The sequence below is a fragment of the Trachypithecus francoisi genome, unplaced genomic scaffold, assembly GCF_009764315.1.
Source record: "Trachypithecus francoisi isolate TF-2019V2 unplaced genomic scaffold, Tfra_2.0 Lachesis_group8, whole genome shotgun sequence".
In the NCBI taxonomy this organism is placed as follows: domain Eukaryota; kingdom Metazoa; phylum Chordata; class Mammalia; order Primates; family Cercopithecidae; genus Trachypithecus; species Trachypithecus francoisi.
In genome coordinates this window covers 114,276,026-114,297,411 of record NW_022681473.1, presented here as the reverse complement: position 1 = coordinate 114,297,411, position 21,386 = coordinate 114,276,026, and the positions used below count along the sequence as shown (strand labels likewise).

The following is a 21,386-nucleotide window of genomic DNA, read 5'->3' as shown; positions in this document are numbered from 1 at the left end:
CTCTCAACTTCCACAACACCCAGGAGGGAGGAGCCATTAGTTACATTTTTCAGACAGGGAAACCAAGACTCTGAAATTAAGGACAATGTCACGCTGCTCTTAGATGACAGACAGAGAATCCAAACACCAGGCTGAGACTGAAGTCTAGCTGGATGACTCACAAACAGACATTTGTAACTAGATGATCTCGAAGGCTCCAGATCCAGACATCCATTGCAGTTTTTCCTGGGAAGTTATAAGTACCTCACGTCTAAGGAGTCACATGGTATCTCTGGCTTAGGGCACAGATACTAGGACCAGACTGCCGGGCTTTGAGGCCTGTCTCCAAAATGGCTGCTGTGAAGAATACATGAGGTGTGAAGCTGGGGGCGGGGGCTCACACCTATAATCCCAGCACTTTGGGAGGCCAAGGTGGGCAAGTCACTTGAGGTCAGGAGTTTGAGACCAGCCTGGCCAACATGGTGAAACTCCATCTCTACTAAAAATACAAAAATTAGCCCAGTGTAGTGGTGGGCACCTGTAATCCCAGCTATCTGGGAGGGTGAGGCAGGAGAATCACTTGAACCTGGGAGAAGAAGGCTGCAGTGAGCCGAGATCACACCATTGCACTCCAGCTTGGGCAACAAGAGTGAAACTCTGTCTCAAAAATAGATAAATAAGTAAATAAATAAATAAATGAGGTGTGATACACATAAATGCTTAGAGCAGTTCTTGGCACTATGCATAGTAAGTACTCAATAAATTCCAAACTGAACTCACTGTCTTCCATGCAAACTCACTCTTCTGTTTCTGTCCCCTATACTGGGTCATGAATTATCCTTCTATCCACCCATCACCCGACCTCTTCCCTCCCCTCTCCACATCAACCAGTTGCTAAGCCCCATCCAGCCCTGTGAAGACCCACCTCTGAAATTGCTCCAGAATCCTTCCCCACTATCCCTACCTTGGTTCACACCCATACTGGGTTTTCCCAGTCTTCTTGTTCTATGCCCACCCCAACGCCACCAATTAATTCTGCAAATCGGACCATATTGTCCACATGCTTAAAACCGTTTAGGGCACCCCCACTGCCTATGGCAACTGTTCTCACATCTGATGGTTGTCAGAAATACGAGAGAGAGACAGAGAGAGAGAGAGGTTTTTTTTAATGCACAATTCCCAGCTCCACTCCCTGAAGGGTGAGATTCAGCAGATACGGAATAGTGCTCCGTGCTCAGTATTTATGAAAATCCCCAGGCAACCCTAATGGTAAGCAAGGTTCAGGAACTCCTGGCCCCCTGGACAAAGCCCATGTGCCTCCACCTGGCCCCTGCCTACCATCTCTGTGCTGTCCCCTCTGACCCTCCAGCAGCCCAAGCCCCAGTCACACCCAACTCCTTGCAGCTCCCCCAAAGCATCAGATGATTCCAGCTCTGTGTGCCTCTGGACTTGCTCCTCCCTCCCCTTGTGCTCCTGGGAAATTTCTATTTGTCCTGTAAGACCCAAGGGGAGGATCCTCTCCCTGTGAAGTCCTGACTGTCTGTGCTGGTCACGGTCCCTCTGTATCAGCACGGTAGCTCATCTAGGGATCAGAGTGCTCATCCCACTGTCACAACTGTCCGTTTACAAGTCTATCTTCCCTGTTAGACTGTGAGGATCCTGTCTAGGTTTCATCATCTTGGTGACTCTCCAAAGCCTGGCAGAGGACCAGGTCCATAGTAGGTACTCAGTAAACATAATGACTGTTGCCAGTTAAGCTGAGTGCTTGTAAACCAGAAATAGCCAAGAAGGAATACATGAACCACTCCCGTCAGTCAGGAGTTGGAAGAGTAGTGGAGTTTTCATTGTGCTCTTCTCCGAGTGGAACTGCAGAACGGTGTATAATAAGGAATATACACAGCCAGGCACGGTGGCTCACACCTGTAATCCTAGCACTTTGGGAGGCCAAGGCAGGCAGATTGCCTGAGCTCAGGAGTTTGAGGCCAGCCTGGGCAACATGGCAAAACCCCATCTCTACTAAAAATACAAAAAATTAACCAGGCATGGTGGCGTGCGCCTGTAATCCCAGCTACTCACACCAACCACATCAGGCCTTCCTTACTTGAATCTCAGGTTTGTGCAACCAGCACAACAGAACAACTGTTCCAGGAGATTCCCTAGGACCCTGAACAGCAGAAACTCTAAGAAGGTAGAGACATAGTTCCTTTCCACTTGGAAAACAGAACAAATGCTGGGACTTTAAAAACAAACAAACAAACAACAACAACAAAAAAAAGCAAGTCAGCTTGAGTCAGATGCACCCCGTGCAAATTGCTGCCCAGGGAGACCATGGCTGAACCAGGCTGGGGAAGGGGGCTGGCAGCACACAGGTCTCCCAAGGAAACGTTGGTCCTGCAGGTCCTGCCAACCTCCCCTTCCTTACTCCTCTCAAGTACAATTCACCTTGCAGTGCCCACAGACACAGCACACCCTCCCTTCTTCTGGGCCAGGGAGGAGTGGCTGTGAGTTCCTCACATCACAACACCCTCCACCACAGTGACCTGAATCTTGGGGAGAAAAGTGAGAAATGGTCAAAGAGAACAAGGGTGAATGATAAAGACAAGGAACAGTGTAAGAGTCAGTGAGTGGGCAAGAAACTGACTCGTCAATAAGCATCAATCATATTTAACTCTGAGTACTCACATGGGGCCAGTTCCAGGCAGAGGCTCCAGTTGGCACTGGGCCTAGGCCCAGGGAGGAGTCAGGATCTTGGCGCTAAATGGCCTTGCATCTGGCCTGGCCAGACGACTGCCAACTTGTGAATGGAGTCCCTGCACCAAATCCCCGGGGCCAATGGAGTCCTGCCTTCTTTTGGACGAATGCAAGGGGGAGTGGGTGAGGGAAGAGCTTTTTACTCTGAGACTGAGATCCTGCAGGCCAGTCTGCCACAAGTGAAACCAGGAATAAGAGTCCGGACTGGGTGGGACTAACTCAACATCAGCCTTTTACCCATTCATGGACCCGAAGCAATGGCACAGTCATCCTGAGGCTGGATTGGGGCTACTGCAGAGCAGACACACATTCTTCCAAAGGACTGGATTGCTTTGAGGTCCCCAGAGAGCCTCCATGGCATGCCCAAGCACATCAGGTGGGACCAAGACCAGCATCAGTTCCCTCACCCCCAAAGCCTTCTCTGATCATGCTATATAAAATGGCAACTGCCCACTCCAGGCCTTTTGGTCGCACTTACCCTGCCCATTTCTCTCCACAGCCCTCATTATCTCACAGAGCACACAGATCCTGAGATATCTATGTATGGGCACACACTGTGTGACTGTGCATGGGATGTAAGCTGCACGACGTGGGGATTCTGTCCACCATGCTCTCTACTGTACCCCCATCCCCTCACCTAGCACAGCGCCTGGCCCCTAATACGACCCCAATAGACACTCGTAAGAGGAGGCACCAGCCACAGGAGCAGTGCTCTGCCTCTGAGACATGCAACCAGTCACCTGGATGCTGAGGCTCTGGGACTCCAGGTGGGGTAAAGTAATGTTCCTGTAGTCATCTCCCGTCTCTCGGATCAGGCGGAGGTCCTGGCGTAGGTACTTCTGCAGGTGTTTCTCTGTGGCCGGGTAAACCACGGTCGTCTTTACATCTGCAACGACACAGCACAGCCCGTGACACGGAAGCAATGCCCACTCTCTATGCCACAGGCACCACGGTGAGGACAGATCTCCCGCCCTGGCTCTGATTTCCTGAGGGAAGCTAAAATCCAAGAGGATCATGCACCCAAGATCCACTCCCACAGCGTGCCTTGTGCCACTGCACTCATGAGCTGAGCCACACGCAGAACCTGGAAAACACGGGGCCCCTCGTCAGGCAAACCCCAGCCCTTCCTGCTCCACCTTCCAGGTACAGGAATGAGAGGTCCCTAACTCTTCTCACATACCAAATTTCTAGGTATGTGGCTTTCTGGACCCAAAGCTGAAAACATGGTTTAAAGCCTGGGCACGGTGGCTCACGCCTGTAACCCCAGCACTTTGGGAGGCCGAGGCAGGCGGATCACCTGAGGTCGGGAGTTCGAGACCAGCCTGACCATCTCTACTAAAAATACAAAATTAACCAGGCGTGGTGGTGCATGCCTGTCATCCCAGCTACTCGGGAGGCTGAGGCGGGAGAACTGCTTGAATCTGGGAGGCAGAGGTTGTAGTGAGCCCAGATTGCGCCATTGCACTCCAGCCTGGGCAACAGGAGCGAAACTCCGTCTCAAAAAAAAAAAAAAAATATATATATATATATATATATATATATATGGTTTAAAGCCCGGTAGTCCCCTTAATGATGGGCAGTGCAGCACAGCGCAGTGGTTCCAGGCACAGACTCTGGAGCCAGACTGAGTTCAAGTACTGGCTCTGCCTGCTCCTTATTCTGAATGGGACCTCGGCATCACCCGGGAGCAAGGTTCAGCTGTTGAACTTCTTGGTGCCCCTACTTTCTCGTCTGTCAAATGAGGATAGTAAAAGCTCCTGGGTCACAAGGCTGGGAGGATGAAACAAGTCAGTTACTTGTGAAGTTCTTAGAACAATGTGTGGCACACAGTAAATACCACGTAAGTGCTGTGATGTTTAATCCAGAGTCTCTGAATCTCAGCACCACTGACATTTTGGCCTGGATAATTCTCTGTTGCGGGGGCTGTCCTGTGCATTGAGGGATGTTCAGCTGCATCCCTGGCCTCTATTGGGATGTTAGTAGCACCCTCCCCAAGTTGTGACAACGCAAAATGTCTCCAGACATTGCCAAATGTGTCACCTGAAAGGAAAAACTGTCCCCAGGTGAGAACTCCAGTTTTAAACTAGAAGGATGTCTTGCAGTTTTCCTAAACAGACTCTAGGCTAGCGTCCTGGTCCAAAACCACCTGGTTTTGGTTAAGTCCTTCCCTTATTTTTAGTAACATCTGGTACAATTGTTATCATTACTCTAACATTTATACATAGTGTTTTAACACAGATCTTAAGGGTATTTCAAAATCAGCTTGGATCTTTTTCAAAAGACCTATGGTTCCCCTCTGACTTTCTTAATCTGGGTTCAGATAGGCTCTCCCAGAGAAACCCAAGAGAGAGCTGAAAACCCAGCAGGGACATTTTCCCACCACGACGTCCTCATGCTCACTCACACACCGCGAAACCCAGCTAAGAACTATCAATCTATACTTTCATATTTGGTCTGAGGTCCTAAGTGGCTTTAACCCCACTTTCATACATCGGTGAAAAGGGTGGGCTAGGACTCAAAAGAGTCATTCAGTATCACACTGTGAAATGTGGCAGAGGCGAGCCTGGAACTGAGGCCTTCTTACCCTAAAGCCAGCGCTCCTATAACACCACAGGCTACTTTCAACTTCTACTTCCAAGTCCCAGTGAAGATGTACAGAGATGACGTACCAGGCACGTGGCTTCTGTCCCATCAAACATCCCAGTCCATCAGCTCTGCGAGGCACGGCAGCACAGTGGGAAGACATGGACGCTGGCCCCAGGCTGGCCACATAACTCTCCATACTGGCTGTGTACCCTTGGGCATGGGGCTTAACGTCTTAGAGCCTTGGCTTCCTCACCGATTAAAGAGTGGTCATCAAATCTGCCTTACAGAGTTGTTTACATTAAACAAAACATGTCACCTGGATCACTGGAGGTGCTAAATAAATGTCACCCAATCCTGGGAATCCCTGGATCTGACCCTGAAAAGGGGGCATGAAGACCTCCTCACAACTCTCTGAGAACACAGGAAAAAACTGTTCCTTGCTTCTCACTGTGTTCTCTAACAGCTCAGGGTCATGGGTCATAGGCCAGAAGCCAGAGGTCAGAGGTCAGGCACACCAAGATCTCAAGAGGCGGGAGACTGCTTGAAGTAGACTGAACGGCACCACCTTGGCCCTTGCAGTGGACCTGAGGAAAATCCATACATCTGCAGTGGAGCTTGGTGGATGAGAACACAGATTTTCGAGCCAGTCAGTCTGGTTGCAAGTCCTGGCTCTGCCCTTATTAGCTGTGTAACCTCAGGCAAGTGACTGACCCTCTCTGTGGCTTCAGTCTCCTGACCTCTACAATCTGGGGTAACAATAACAGCACCGACCTTCCAGGGCTGTTGGGGGAACTAAATGAGTCAGTAGAAGGAAAGATTCAGGAAGTGCCTCACACAGAGAAAAGCGCTCCACCAAGGCTAGCTTGGATTCTCTCCACTGTTGCCTCAGTTGCCTGGGTTGGGCAGTGGAGCTCCCTGAAAGTCGGGGCCAGATGGGCAGGACACAGAGGCAGAGCGGGCGCTGGAGAGCAGCCAGGCTCTGCGGGCAGGGTCACCCAGCTGGGCTCCCAGCTCCTGGCTGCTCCAGATCAGAAAGCCACCTGGCCTGTGAGCATGCCCTGGTCTGCCGAGGCCTGTGCAAGGCCTGCCCCAGTTACCCGGGGTGCAGGGAAACTGGTGTCTCACTGAGCCAGCCCCTCCCGCCTCCCCTCAGCAGCAAGAGCATCCACAGGCATTATTTTCCAACTGCTCACTTCCTGCCATCCTCCTGCCTTTCCTGAGGTGCGCCTGCAGGGCTGGGAACCTGACTGCAGCACTCTCACAGCTCCCCACAGCCCCCTAGAGCACTCACTCCTGTGGGGCCTGGCTTCCCTCAGATCTCCACCAAAAGCCTCAGTCAGGGTCACACTGAGGTGGGGGCTGCCACCTCAAACTGTCCCCTGCTCCACAGCTCCTGTGCTTCCTGCCGTGGTCTCCGCGGCTGTTGGTCACCTCGCCCTGGCCCTCTCTCCACCTTCATGCACTGCCTCTCTCCTGCTTGGGGCCTCTGCTCCAGCTGCGCCGGCTCCCCACTGACCCACTAACTCGCGTCAGCTATGGGCTCCTCTCTGGGCCGTGCACTGGCCGCTCCCACGGCCAGGCTGACCCTCCTACCCACGGAGCCATGCTGCTCCTTGCTTCACCCAGGCCTCTGCTCTGAGGCCAGCTCCTCAGGCTCGGTCAGCCCTGGTAAAACAGCAGCCCTAACCTCGTGGCCCTGTCTCCTCCACCCACCTGCTTCCTCTTCACTTCTCACTCCCTCGCAGCAGCATGTGGACTGACTGACTCCCCAACTACTGTGCAGCTTCCAGAAGAAAAAAAAAATTGTCCCCAGCACCTGGAATAGTGCCTGGCATACCGTAAGCACTCAATAAATACTTAGTGAACAAATGAATACATGAATCTGGCCTTTTCAACTTTAAACCCAGGAAGAGCATTTTTGTCCCGAATGGAATAAAACCTCTTTGGTACAAATCAATATATTTCCTAATGCTAAAGTTTACGTTGGCAGCCAAAAAAAAAAAAAAATGAATGCTGGTGTTTACCTCAATGCCAGTCAAGATGTTGACCTGCAGCTGAACTTCAGGAGGAGTTTGGTCAAGAGTCAATGCTCAATAAACAATCAAAGCATCAGGTGAAAACATGTTGGGAAACAGGATACACAGGCACAGTCTCAAAAAGATCTCCCCATAGATTACTTATTAATTACAAAGGGAACACGAGTCGCTTTACAGCAGCAAAAGGCTACCACCTCAGCCAGGCCATGGGAGTCACCGTCACCCCTGCTGGGCACGCTGACATCATGTGCCTCCTGATCATGTGGAATTCTGGCCAAAAACGCACAATCTGAGTCTAGTCATGAGGAAATATCAGCAAACCAAAATCCAGGGGCATTCAACAAAACGAGTGGCTTTATAACACTGCCAAAATGTCACAGTTAAGAAAGACAAAGAAGGCTGAGGAATTGCTCCAGATGAAGGGAGACTAAAGAGACGCGACTTAAAGGGATTGGATTACATCCGGGGTTGGGACCCGGGGAGGGGCGCCCTGCACTGAAGCAACTGGCACAACTTAACAATGGACTGTATGTCACCGAAGTCTCATACAAATGGGAATTTCCTGAAATTGATCATTTTACCCTTTTTTATATCCATCGTTATCATTATTGTATGTATATATATGTGGAGACAGAAAAAGCCAACGTGGCAAATGTTAACAGGCGAAGTCCTTTAATAAGGGAATTCTTTGTACTATTCTTACAGCTTTTCTGCAGGATTGGCATTTTTTTTTAGTAGGAAAATTGTTTAAAGGTGTCAATACCGGCCGGGCGTGGTGGCTCAAGCCTGTAATCCCAGCACTTTGGGAGGCCGAGACGGGTGGATCGCGAGGTCAGGAGATCGAGACCATCCTGGCTAACACGGGGAAACCCCGTCTCTACTAAAATATACAAAAAACTAGCCGGGCGAGTTGGCGGGCGCCTGTAGTCCCAGCTACTTGGGAGGCTGAGGCAGGAGAATGGCGTAAACCCGGGAGGCGGAGCTTGCAGTGAGCTGAGATCCGGCCACTGCACTCCAGCCTGGGCGACAGAGCAAGACTCCGTCTCAAAAAAAAAAAAAGGTGTCAATACCTTTTGGAACCTCAGCCCTATAACACTATTCTTTTTTTTTTTTTTTTTTTGAGACGGAGTCTCGTTCTGTCACCCAGGCTGGAGTGCAGTGGCCAGATCTCAGCTCACTGCAAGCTCCGCCTCCCGGGTTTACGCCATTCTCCTGCCTCAGCCTCCCGAGTAGCTGGGACTACAGGCGCCGCCACCTCGCCCGGCTAGCTTTTTGTATTTTTAGTAGAGACGGGGTTTCACCGTGTTAGCCAGAGATGGTCTCGATCTCCTGACCTCGTGATCCGCCCGTCTTGGCCTCCCAAAGTGCTGGGATTACAGGCTTGAGCCACCGCGCCCGGCCAATATAACACTATTCTAAGCCTGACAAACACATGAGCTCATTTACTCCTCATGACCAACATGAACGAGTATTACTATGATTGCATTTTACATATGAGGAAACTGAGGCCCAGGGCCTGGAGTGGCCCCCAAGGGCCCACAGCCCTGTGTGGTGCTCAGGGCCGGGCCCCACACCAGCAGCCCCATCTGCCCACGGCAGGTCAGCAGTTGAGGCCTGGTGGCCTTGCCAGGCTCTTCCTGCCACATGCTGCCTGGCAAATGGACTGAGGGCACCACCTGCTCAGGATGGGTGATACTGGGCAATGCCCCTACCCAGAGCTCTTCCCAGTGGCCAGAGAACCGACCAACTCCCCAGTCCCACCCTCCTGCTGGCATTCTCATTAATTATTTATGTATTTATTTATTTATTTGAGATGGAGTCTTGCTCTATCACCAGGCTGGAGTGCGGTGGTGCCATCTCGGCTCACTGCAACCTCCGCCTCCTGGGTTTAAGCGATTCTCCTGCCTCAGCGTCCCCAGTAGCTAGGATTACAGGCCCACACCACCACGCCCGGCTAATTTTTGCCTTTTTAGTAGAGACGGGGTTTTACCAAGTTGGCCAGGATGGCCTCGATTTCGTGATCTCGTAGTCCGCCCGCCTCAGCCTCCCAAAATGCTGGGATTACAGGCGTGAGCCACGGCGCCCGGCCTTCCTGCTGGCATTCTCGTAACAGCCTGGGATCACCCTCAAAAACCTATCTCTGGAAAATGTTCACAATATATTAAGAGCACCTCCAACACTCCTTACAGAGTTCGCGTCATGCTTTTTAACATTGTGTTTGTCTTTTTAACTCAAATTGTACTTGCATATATGTCAAAGAGTCAAACAAAGCTTGCTTTCAAAAACACTTTTCTGCTCCTCCCTGCTCCCAATTTCCAGCTCCTTCAGAGGCACCACTTTCAATGCTTCTGGCCACCTCTTTGGTCATATACTTCCAGAATTCTAAATTATATTTTTATATCTTGTTCCTACTTGAGTTTTAACTTCTATTACTTACTGACTTCTCATTAAGGAAGATGAGGATTTACCTTTTTACCATCCCTCCACCAAATGTACACACATGCACAAACACACACATATACAGATACTTCCTAACCCTCAACCTCAGAGTACAACTTTACCATAATTTTTGATAAATCAGTATTCAATATTGATGCTATGATGATGATGTCAATGCTGCTCACTGCCAAATTTACTGTGATTATTTTTTCTCTTCAGCATAATTTTTGGTGTATGGAATAAGTAATTACATTTTTACTTGTTTAATTTTCTCCCTTCCCCTCCCCTCCCCTCCCCTCCCCTCCCCCCCTCCCTCCCTCCCTTCCTTCCTTTCCTTTCCTTTCCTTTCCTTTCCTTTCCTTTCTTTCTTTTTTTTTGACACTGCGTCTCGCTCTGTCTCCCAGGCTGGAGTGCAATGGCGCAATCTTGGCTCACTGCAACCTCCACCTCCTGGGTTCAAGCGATTCTCGCACCTCAGCAACCCAAGTGAGTAGCTGGGATTACAGGTACCTACCACCATGCCCTGCTAATTTTTGTATTTTTAGTAGAGATGGGGTTTCACCATGTTAGTCAGGCTGGTCTCAAACTCCTGACCTCAGGTGATCCACCCACTTCAGCCTCCCAAAGTGCTGGGATATAGGTGTGAGACATCGTGCCCAGCCAGAGAAGGCATCTCCACCCAAATCCTGGCCACTTGTTTAATTTTCTATAAACATGACACTAATTCATCCCCAAATCCACTTCCCTGTTTACATAAATCTCTTGATGTGTTAAACTCATCAGGCAGGCCAGGCACGGTGGCTTATGCCTATAGTTCCAGCAATTTGGGAGGCCAAGGCAGGGAGATTGCTTGAGACCATGAGTTTGAGACCAGCCTGAGCAACATAGTGAGATCCCATCTTTACAAAAAAAATAAAATGCAGAAAAATTAGCTGGGCATGGTGGTACATGCCTGTAGTCCCAGCTACTCAGAAGGCTGAAGTGGGAGGATCCCTTGAGCCAAGCAAATGGAGGCTGTGATGAGCGGAGATCTCGCCACTGCACTGCCACCTGGGGGACAGAGCGAGACCCTGCCAAAAAACCAAAAACCTCATCAGGCACATGAACAATGTGTTGTCCCAGAACTTCCGGTTGCCACCCCCAGAAGTAATTCTCAAACTTTAGTGTGGCATTATTATTATTATAAATTCAATTCCTGGAATTTTCATTAGGAAAACTGAGAAAATATTTTCAATTCTCTGAAATAATTTACCAAGTAGATCACCAGATAGGTATTCAAAGTTCTACCACAGCATAAAACAGAAATCGTTATACACAATTATTTGTCAGTTAAAATTTAAAAGTTATACTAAAAAAAAAAAAAAAATTTTGCTACTGCAATCTGCTATGTGAATACAATAAATAACTGTAGAAATACAACTTTAGGGCTGGGTGCAGTGGCTCACACCTGTAATCCCAGCACTTTGGGAGGCCAAGGCGGACGGATCACCTGAGGTCAGAAGTTCAGCCTGGCCAATATGGTGAAACCCCGTCTCTACAAAAACACAAAAAAATTAGTCAGGCATGGTGGCTCGCTTCTGCAATCCCAGATACTTGGGAGGTGGAGGCGGAAGAATCGCTTGAACCTGGGAGGTGGAGGTTGTGGTGAGCCGAGACCACACCATCGCACTCCAGCCCGGGCGACAGAGCGAGACACCATCTCAAAAAACCAACCAACCAACCAACCAAAAAAACAACTTTAGGGCCAGGTTTGGTGGCTCATGCCTATAATCCTAGCACTTTGGATCACCTGAGCCCAGGAGTTCGAGACCAGCCTGGGCAGCATGGCAAAACCCTATCTCTACAAAAAATACAAAAATTAGCTGGCTGTGATAGCACATGCCTGTAGTCCCAGCGACTCTGGAGGCTGAGGTGGTGAGAGGATCGCTTGAGCCTGGGAGGTCAAGGCTGCAGTAAGCTGTGATCATGCCACTGCACTCCAGCCTGAGTGACTGAGCAAGACCCTGTCTCAAAAAAAAAAAAAGAAAGAAAGAAATGCAACTTTAATACATTTAGCATTGTTTGAATGCCTTATTTGGTCAAAGAACTTTTTGCATCACGTGTATTTTTTTTTTAATCATTAAAGTATACCTGCTTTGAAAAATACATGCATTGGTTTGCATATATAACATTACAATGAAAATAAACACAATGTTTCTAAAGCTGAACTTTCTACTGCTCAAGGTAAAACAATAATTGTATTTTGAAAATTGTTTCCCAGATAAGAGGATTAAAAAGGTCTCTTGTAACTATTGCTAACAGTACAGAATCACCAAATTTGTAAACTGTGAATCACAAACTCAAGTTGGGTCCAGAGATATGGTGCAAGCAAGATATATTTTGAGACTTGAAACATCTAAAAATATATTTATTCTACTGTCACACTTAGGAATTTGGTGGCTGGGTGTGGTGGCTCAACACTTTGGGAGGCTGAAACAGGGGGGAAATCTCTTGAGCCCAGGAGTTCGAGACCATGGCAAGACCCTATCTCTACAAAAAATAATACATGAGCCAGGTGTGCTGGTACCTGCCTCTGGTCGCCACTACTCGGGAGACTGAAGTGGGAGAATCACTTGAACTCAGGAGACTGAAGTGGGAGAATCACTTGAACTCGGGAGTTTGAGGCTGCCATGAGCTCTGATTGTACCACTGGACTCCAACCTGGCAACAAAGTAAGGCCTATCTCAAAAATTGTTTTTTTCTTTTTACTAAAGAATTTTGGCCAACATAGTGAAACCCCGTCACTACTAAAAATACAAAAAATTAGCTGGGCATGGTGGCACACGCGTGTAGTCCCAGCTACTCGGGAGGCTGAGGCAGGAGAATGGTGTGAAAAAGGAGGCGGAGCTTGCAGTAAGCAGAGATCGCACAAATGCACTCCTGCCTGGACGACACAGCAAGACTCCGTCTCAAAAAAAAAGTGTGTACACATGCAACTGCATACCATATGCACACACAGAAAAGTCTGAAAGGACAGGCTGGGTGCGGTGGCTCACACCTATAATCCCAGCACTTTGGGAGGCCAAGGTGGGCGGATCACTAGAGGTCAGCAGTTAGAGACCAGCCTGGCCAACATGGTAAAACCCTGTCTCTACTAAAAATACAAAAATTAGCTGGGCGTTGTGGGGGTGCCTGTAGTCCCAGCTATTTGGGAGGCAAAGGTAGGAGAGTCGTTTGAACCCAGGAGGCAGAGATTGTAGTGAGTCAAGACTGCCTCACTGCACTCCAGCCTGGGTGACACAGCAAGATTCCATCTCAAAAAAAAAAAAAAAAAAAAAAATCTGAAAGGACATACTCTGAGATGTTAAGAGCGATCAATCCTGGGTGATAGAGTTATATATATTTATGTATCACTTGTGTAACAAATGTGTTAAAAGGAAGCTACCCCTTATAACTGAGCCCCAGAGATGTTAAGTAATTTGCCCAAGGACACACAGCTATTAATAGTGGCAGAGCTGAGATCTGAACCCAAGCAGTCTGGTTCCTCTATGCAGTACTCTCGTATCCCAAAGGCCCATCCTCTTTTGGGCCGTTCCTAGGATACCTGTGCTGGGGTCATGTTTTCCACAAGCAGCCCTATCAGATAGGACAAGCATGACTAGTTCCAATTCTTCCTAGAGACACATAAACAGCTGTCAGCAAACCCAGAAGGCAAAATGAGGTGCCAGAGCAAGTGAGGTACAGACAGAGGGGTGCGGTCAGAGCATGCAGAGATGATGCTGCCCATGCTCTGCTTGTGTTCTCCACGATGCTTCCTGAGAAGCTCAGGGAAAGAGAGTCCACTCCCCTGGGCTCTGGAGAGCCATGTGAGGACAGCCACACCATGGGGTACTGTGGCCAAATGCTGCGGGATAGCAGGTTCTGGGGGGAGCTCCAAGGGACAGAAGAGGACCTTGCTTCCAGACTGGCTCACAACTAGGAACAATAGCTGTTTTGGCCTACATTTGTGGTACCATCCTGTACCCTACCATCACCCCCACCAAGTATGGCAGTGTTAGATTATGCGGTGGGAGGCATGAGGGGGGAAGTCCCAGAAGAGGGGCCTGGTGAAGTCCAGGGCAGCAGCTCTTCATCTACAGGATGTTCTAGCAGCGAGAATGATGATAGTGATGTCTCCAGCTGAAAAGCACCCCTCTAGGCATATGTTCCTTCTCTCTGCAGCTCAGATGAGCAGGCTGATGTGCCCCGGACTAACACAGCTCTGACTTGTCCATCAAGACCCTGAGGATCTGCTGCAAGCCCTTCTCCAATAAATAAAGCCACCCTTTGTCCCCAGTCTAGACACAAAAGCCCAACTGCTCTCAGAGGTGGGAGGTAGAGCTATCTAGAGGAAAGTTAAGAGCAGCTGCCTCTCTGCTCCCTGCCAAAGCTAGCTTAGCCAAATCCCCAGGAAAATGCTGCTGCACATGAAACATGAAAACACAAACCACAGACAGTCTGCTCTCCTTCCCATACACATGTTCAAACAAGACTGCTTTCCAGCCGTTGCTGATGGCTTCTACAGGATGAGCTCATCTCCATGGCTCGGTCTGTGGCTTTTGCTTCCCCTTCGCTCAGAGGAGCCAGCTTAACTTATTTAACCCAGATGTGCAGGCCCAGCAGCACTCAGAAGAAGCAACAGCAATGCATGATCTGAGTTGAAGCCCACCCGCCATGTCCTCTCCACAAGAGCCAGGCAGAGTCAGCCAGTGATGGGTCAGATAACTGGGCTTCGCGAGGCATGCCAGAGAAAGCCTGAAAGAACGAGAGGCTGGTGGGAGGCTCTCCTGGATCTGTTTTCTCTTTCCTCCTCTGTGGGATGTCCCCTGGCTGGGTGACACTCTCCTCAGCCCTGGCTGCATGGTAACGGGGAGACCAGGCCAGAGGGTGGAGGGAAGGCTGGCTGCCTTGGGTCTTAAGTCATCCTCTGGCCCCAGGCCAAGCAAGGCAGGGTGTTCTCTGTCCTACACTACAGAGATACTGGAAGTGCTCAAGTGAAGCCCGAAGAGACCTCCACGTCAAGGATAAACACGGCTGAAGGGTGTGGTCAGGATCCTACTGGAAACTTCAACCACTCCACAGCAAGCCTCTAACCACTAATTACCTGTCTCTAGGAAAGCACAGAGCTGCTATTAGAGACAGAGGAGAGGCAGACGCTGACTTTAGCAAGACCCTGGATCTGACAGGCTTCTTGTACAAACCCTCAGCTCCGTCCCTCCCCATCTTGCTAGTCCTCTGAAGTCCAGAAAGCAGAGGGGGTAGGGAGGCAACAGGACCTGATGGCAAAACCCCAGGGTCTCCTGGCCCACAAGCAAATTTGGTAACTCCAAACGCAGCCCTGGGGTGGCAGGAGAGGCCCTCGGTTACAATGGATAGAGAGTGGGAAACGCTACTTCAGGATGGCTGTGGGGCTAATGGCACTCTGCAAAGCTCCACGTGAACAGGAAGAGCAAGAGCTGATATGCAATGCATCGGGGAGCTATGAAATGACAGGCTTGGCCTTAGAGCTGCAAGCCCCCTACTTCCCCACACACAGAAAGAAACGACGCTGGCGTTGAGCAGACCATACCACAATATGAGCTGTAGGCTGAACACTCCAAAATGTGGCCTCTCTCAACTTCCTGCCTGAAGGCATGTCTTTAGTTCACTCTGAAAGGGGCATGGGTACCAAGTCTCAGTGTTTGTCACTGGACATGCCATACTGTGCTTCATTGTGAAATATGAGTGAGCTCATGTGAATCACCAGCCATTGAAAGAAACCAGCAGCCTGAATAAGGATGACCAAGATAAACAACCAGATCCCAGAGGTAATAAAATAATTGGAGGGTCAGGAGATAATTTTTAAAATAATCCTAATTAGTGTGCCAGAGAGATTCAACACAATTTGGCCTCTATAAAAAAAAAAAAGGAGCAAAATGCTATGAGAATGAAATAATCAGAGAACCAGAGAGAGGAGAATTTGAAATATGACTGTCAAATTAACACCTTCACTAGAAGGTCTACAAGACAAAATGCAGACAATCTACCAGATTACAAGAAAGAGGCCAGACACAGTGGGTCACACCTGTAATCCTGGCACTTTGGGAGGCTGAGGCGGGTGGGCGACCTGAGGTCAGGAGTTCAAGACCAGCCTGGCCAACAAGGTGAAACCCCGCCTCTATTAAAAATACAAAAAATTGGCCGGGCGCGGTGGCTCAAGCCTGTAATCCCAGCACTTTGGGAGGCCGAGACGGGCGGATCACGAGGTCAGGAGATCGAGACCATCCTGGCTAACACGGTGAAACCCCATCTCTACTAAAAAATACAAAAATCTAGCCGGGCGAGGTGGCGGGCGCCTGTGGTCCCGGCTACTCCGGAGGCTGAGGCAGGAGAATGGCGTAAACCCAGGAGGCGGAGCTTGCAGTGAGCTGAGATCCGGCCACTGCACTCCAGCCTGGGTGACAGAGCGAGATTCCGTCTCAAAAAAAAAAACAAAAAACAAAAAGCAAAAAATTAGCTGGGCGTGGTGGCAGGCATCTGTAATCCCAGCTACTCGGGCGATGAGGCAGGAGAATGACTTGAACCCGGGAGGTGGAGGTTGCAGTGAGCTGAAATCACGCCGCGGCACTCTAGCCTGAGCAACAGAGCCAGACTCTGTCTCAAAACAAACAAGAAAAAAAAAAAAAAAAGAATGTACTTCATTTAATCAAGAGAGTAAAACAAGAAAGAAAAAGAGGTAGAATCCAGAAAACATCTAACCCACAAAAGTTGAAAAGGAAGTCTCAGATTGATACCTGAACAACTTCCTTAAAGAATCACCTGTTCAGATTGGAGAAGCAGGAAAGAGCTTTCTGGAAACAATCTTACCAGCAAGAAAGGAGATAGGATGTAATGCAGGGGTGTCCAATCTTCTCGCTTCCCTGGGCCACATTGGAAGAACTGTCTTGGGCTTTACCTGAAATATACTAACACTAACAATAAGTAATGAACTTAAAAAAAAAAGAAATCACGAAAAAAATCGGATGTTTTAAGAAAGTTTATAAATTTGTGTTGGGCAGCATTCAAAGCTGTCCTGGGCTGCGGGCTGGACAAGCTTGATGTAATGGATTATCAAACTGGATAATTTCAAGAGCAAAGTAAAGGTGCATTATTCTTTTAACCACAGTGAAAAAAGAGGCAACTAAAAACTCCATGAAAAAGTAAAAACTAGGCCGGGCGTGGTGGCTCAAGCCTGTAATCCCAGCACTTTGGGAGGCCGAGACGGGTGGATCACGAGTCAGGAGATCGAGACCATCCTGGCTAACACGGTGAAACCCCGTCTCTACTAAAAAATACAAAAAACTAGCCGGGCGAGATGGCGGGCGCCTGTAGTCCCAGCTACTCGGGAGGCTGAGGCAGGAGAATGGCGTAAACCCGGGAGGCGGAGCTTGCAGTGAGCCGAGATTGCGCCACTGCACTCCAGACTGGGCGACAGAGCGAGACTCCGTCTCAAAAAAAAAAAAAAAAAAGAAAAAGTAAAACTAATAAAGCAGTGGTTCAAATATGAAACAAACTAAAAAGCAGCATGATTTGAAGGACTGTTAGAATGCAAGAAAAGAGAATCCACTCGACCTGGACATCAAAGGCACTCTCCAACCAGGCGTGGTGACTCATATCTGTAATCTCAGCACTTTGAGAGGCCAAGGTGGGCGGATCACTTGAGGACAGGAGTTCGAGACCACCCTGGCCAACATGATGAAACCCTGTCTCTACTAAAAATACAAAAATTGGCCTGGTGTGGTGGCGGGCGCCTGTAATCCCAGCTACTCGGGAGGCTGAGGCAGGAGAATCGCTTGAACCGAGGAGGTGGAGGTTGCAGTGAGCCAAGATGTACCACTGTACTCCAGTCTGGACAACAGAGTGAGACTGTCTCAAAGAAAAAAAAAGCACTGTCCTTTGAGTGGCATGGAGATTATACACTGGGCAGGTGGAGAAAAAAACTAAAACCTTAGCACTCTGGTTGAGCATGCATATTAATATGGCCTCAATCATGTAAACACTGCTTACTGGTTTTACTGGTTTTCTTTTCTCTTTTTTTTAAGAGGCAGGGTCTTGCTCTGTACCCAGGTTGGAGTGTAGTGGCAGAATCACGGTGCATGCCGCCTTGATCTCCTGAGCTCAAGCAATCCTCCAACTTCAGCCTCCTGGGTAGTTGGAACTACAGGCACGTGCCACAACACCCAGCTAATTTTTGTATTTTTAGTAGAGAAAGGGTTTCACCATGTTGGCCAGGCTGGTCTCGAACTCCTGACCTCAAGTGATCCGCCTGCCTTGGCCTCCCAAATTGCTGGAATTACAGGCATGAGCTACTGCACCCGGCCCAGAAATATTCTTTTTATTTTTTAACTTTTATTTTAGGTAAAAGGGTACGTGTCCAGCTTTGTTTACAGGTAAACTGTCTCGCAGGGGTTTGGCACAGAAACTATTTCATCACCCAGGTAATAAGCATAAACCTGATAGCGAGTGTTTTGATCCTCCCACTCCTCCAACCCTCCACCCTCAAGTGGGCATTTAGGTTGATTCCATGTCTTTGCTATCGTGAATAGTTCTACAATGAACATATATGTGCATGTGTCTTTACGGTAGAGCAATTTTTTAAAATTTCTTATATTTTTATTTCAATAGGTTTTTTGGGAACAGGTAGGAACTTACACAAATAAGTTCTTTAGTGGTGATTTCTGAGATTCTGATGCACGCATCACCTGAGCAGTGTACATGGTATCTACTGTGTAGTCTTTTATCCCTCACCACTCCCCACCCTTTCCCTTAAGTCCCATGTATCATTCTTATGCCTTTCATCCTGATAGTTTAGCTCCCACATATGAATGAGAACATACAATGTTTGGTTTTCCATTCCAGAGTTATTTGACTTAGAATAATATTCTCCAATTCCATCCAGATTGCTGCAAATGCCATTATTTCATTCCTTTTTATGGCTGAGTAGTATTCCATGGTATTATATATACCACATTTTCTTTATCCACTTGTTGATTGATGGACATTTGGGTTGGTTCCGTATTTTTGCAGTTGCAAGTTGTGCTGCTATAAACATGCATGTGCAAATTGTCTTTTTCATATAATGACTTCTGTTCCTCTGGGTAGATACCTAGTAGTGGGACTGCTGGATCAAACAGATCTACTTTTAGTTCTTTAAGGAACCTTCACACTGTTTCCCGCAATGGTTGTACTAGTTTCCATTCTCACCAACAGTGTAGAAGTGCTCCCTTTTCCCTGCATGCCTCACACCAGCATCTAGACTGGATGAAGAAATGTGGTCACCAACAGTGTAGAAGTGTTCCCTTTTCCCTGCATGCCTCACACCAGCATCTAGACTGGATAAAGAAATGTGGTACATATACACCATGGAATACTACACAGCCAGAAGAAAGTGAGATGATGCCGTTTGCTGCAACATGGATGGAGCTAGAGGCCATTAGCCTAAGCCAACGAAGGCAGGAACAGAAAACCAAATATGTGTGTCCTTATTTATAAGTGGGAGAAAACACTGAGGACATACGGACACAAAGAAGAGAACAACAATCATCGGGGGGAAAGGGGCCAGCCCAGGCATCCCCACACCCCAGAGAAGGGGCAGCATGCAGAAATGAAAGTCCGCAAACGCCCAAAACCTAGAAGTAGGAGGCTGAAACCAAATACCTTCACTTTCAGAACCGTGACTGAAAACCAGACTTCAGAAGGAGGATGGAGCCCTTGAAATTCATGGGATGATTTTTCTAGTCCATCTAAGGACCTGCCAATTTGTCTTAACTCTCAACTGTGAAATACATTGTACATATAAAACATGGGTGTGTGTGTATATAAAATATGTACCACTTAAAGACCTAAGTAAAATAAAAAGAATACATATGCTCAGAACACACAATCCAAGAAACAGAATATAACCAGAAATTTTAACCTTCTCTCTGTCCTGCCTCACCCCGACCAGGGATAATCACCTCCCTGATTGGGGGGTTAATCATTTCCTTTTTGTCCTGATAGTCTTATTACACGTGTATGCATCCCTAAGCAGTATATTGTTCAGTTCTGCTTGTCTTTCAACTTTGTACCATTTGAATCACACCATGTGTATTCTGTGTCTTGCTTTTCTTGCCCTACATGGTGAGATTTATCCTTCATTGATACAGGCAGCTGTAGTTCATTTTCACTGCTGTAGAGAGGCACTGTAGGGCTATACCTCGGTTTATCTACCTACTCTACTGTTACTTGTTTCTAGTTCGTTGTATCATTAACAATGCTACCAAGCAAACTCTTTGGAGAATGGCTTGTCTTTTAAAATGCTCCTTCCAAACAAGTCCTCACCCCTCCCTCAGGAGGTCTGGGTTTTGCCTCTGCAAATAGCACAGGGTGGAAAACCCTGGCCTGTGGCTATAGTACCGGGAGTTCTCTGCAACCAGAGACGTGATTCTCAGGATCCCATCCCTCTGCTCCCCGCCCTGGCCTCACTCACAAATGCCTGTCTCCTCTTCTGAACTTGAGATTCCACCTCCTGGTTTACAAGGGGAAACAATTGGCCTTTTAAGAGGTAGCCGGGATTTCTGAGTCACACCCCTCTCCCTGCTACCTCCAACTTCTTCCCCAGGTAAAAGAGAACAGACCGCAGTGAAAGAGCTCCATTGACAGGCCGCAGGGTGACAGCTCTGATAGAAAGGAGACGCAGGCCCTGCCCCGCCTAGAGGGTCAGAGGAAGCTCTCAGATGCCAGCCTTCAGGCCACTAGCTCCAGACATGTGCCACACAGCAACCGGAAGAAGAAAGGAAACCTACCCATGGGCAGAGCCAGCCACTTTTCCATATTACATATATTATTCCATTTAAAGCTCACATAAATCGACAGTTAGAAAAAAATCACAGGCAACACCATAATTACACTGATTGGATGCAGACCATATGCCAGCTACTGTGCCACATGCTCTATACGCCTTCTCTTAATGGGTCCTAATCCAGGACAGTGGCCATGAAGTCAATTTAGGGGATTAAGACCAGCATTTTAAAAAAGGAAACCAGCTGGGCGTGGTGGCTCACTCCTGTAATCTCAGCACTCTGAGTGGCCAAAGCAGGCGGATCACCTGAGATCAGGAGTTTGAGACCAGCCTGGCCAATGTGGTGAAACCCCATCTCTATTAAAAATACAAAAAAATAGCTGGGCGTGGTGGCGGGTGCCTGTAATCCCAGCTACTCAGGAGGCTGAGGCAGGAGAATGGCTTGCATCCAGGAGGCGGAGGTTGCAGTGAGCCGAGATCACACCACTGCACTCCAGCCTGGGTGAGAGAGAGATTCTGCCTCAAAAATCAATGAATAATTATAAAAATTAAAAAATGAAAAAGGAAACCAGTAAGACTGAAACTAGATAGAAAATACTAGACAGTATGTCATAGTGGATGGGTAAGTATTGTTTAAAGTTTTACTTCTGGGTGCCTGTAGTCCCAGCTACTCAGGAGGCTGAGGCAGGAGAATGGCTCGAACCCGGGAGGCGGAGGTTGCAGTGAGCCAAGATTGCGCCATTTCACTCTAGCCTGGATGAGAAGAGCGAAACTCCTTT

The 21,386-nt window shown here is 48.4% G+C and overlaps 1 protein-coding gene across 1 annotated transcript in view; it reads right to left on the bottom strand.

Annotated features, from left to right (window-relative positions):
• Positions 1-21,386, bottom strand: part of DCPS (decapping enzyme, scavenger) — a 41,609-nt gene that overhangs the window by 11,157 nt on the left and 9,066 nt on the right. Inside the window, 1 exon segment of the mRNA XM_033206198.1 lies at positions 3,471-3,616. Within this exon segment, the coding sequence (XP_033062089.1) occupies positions 3,471-3,616 (146 nt within the window).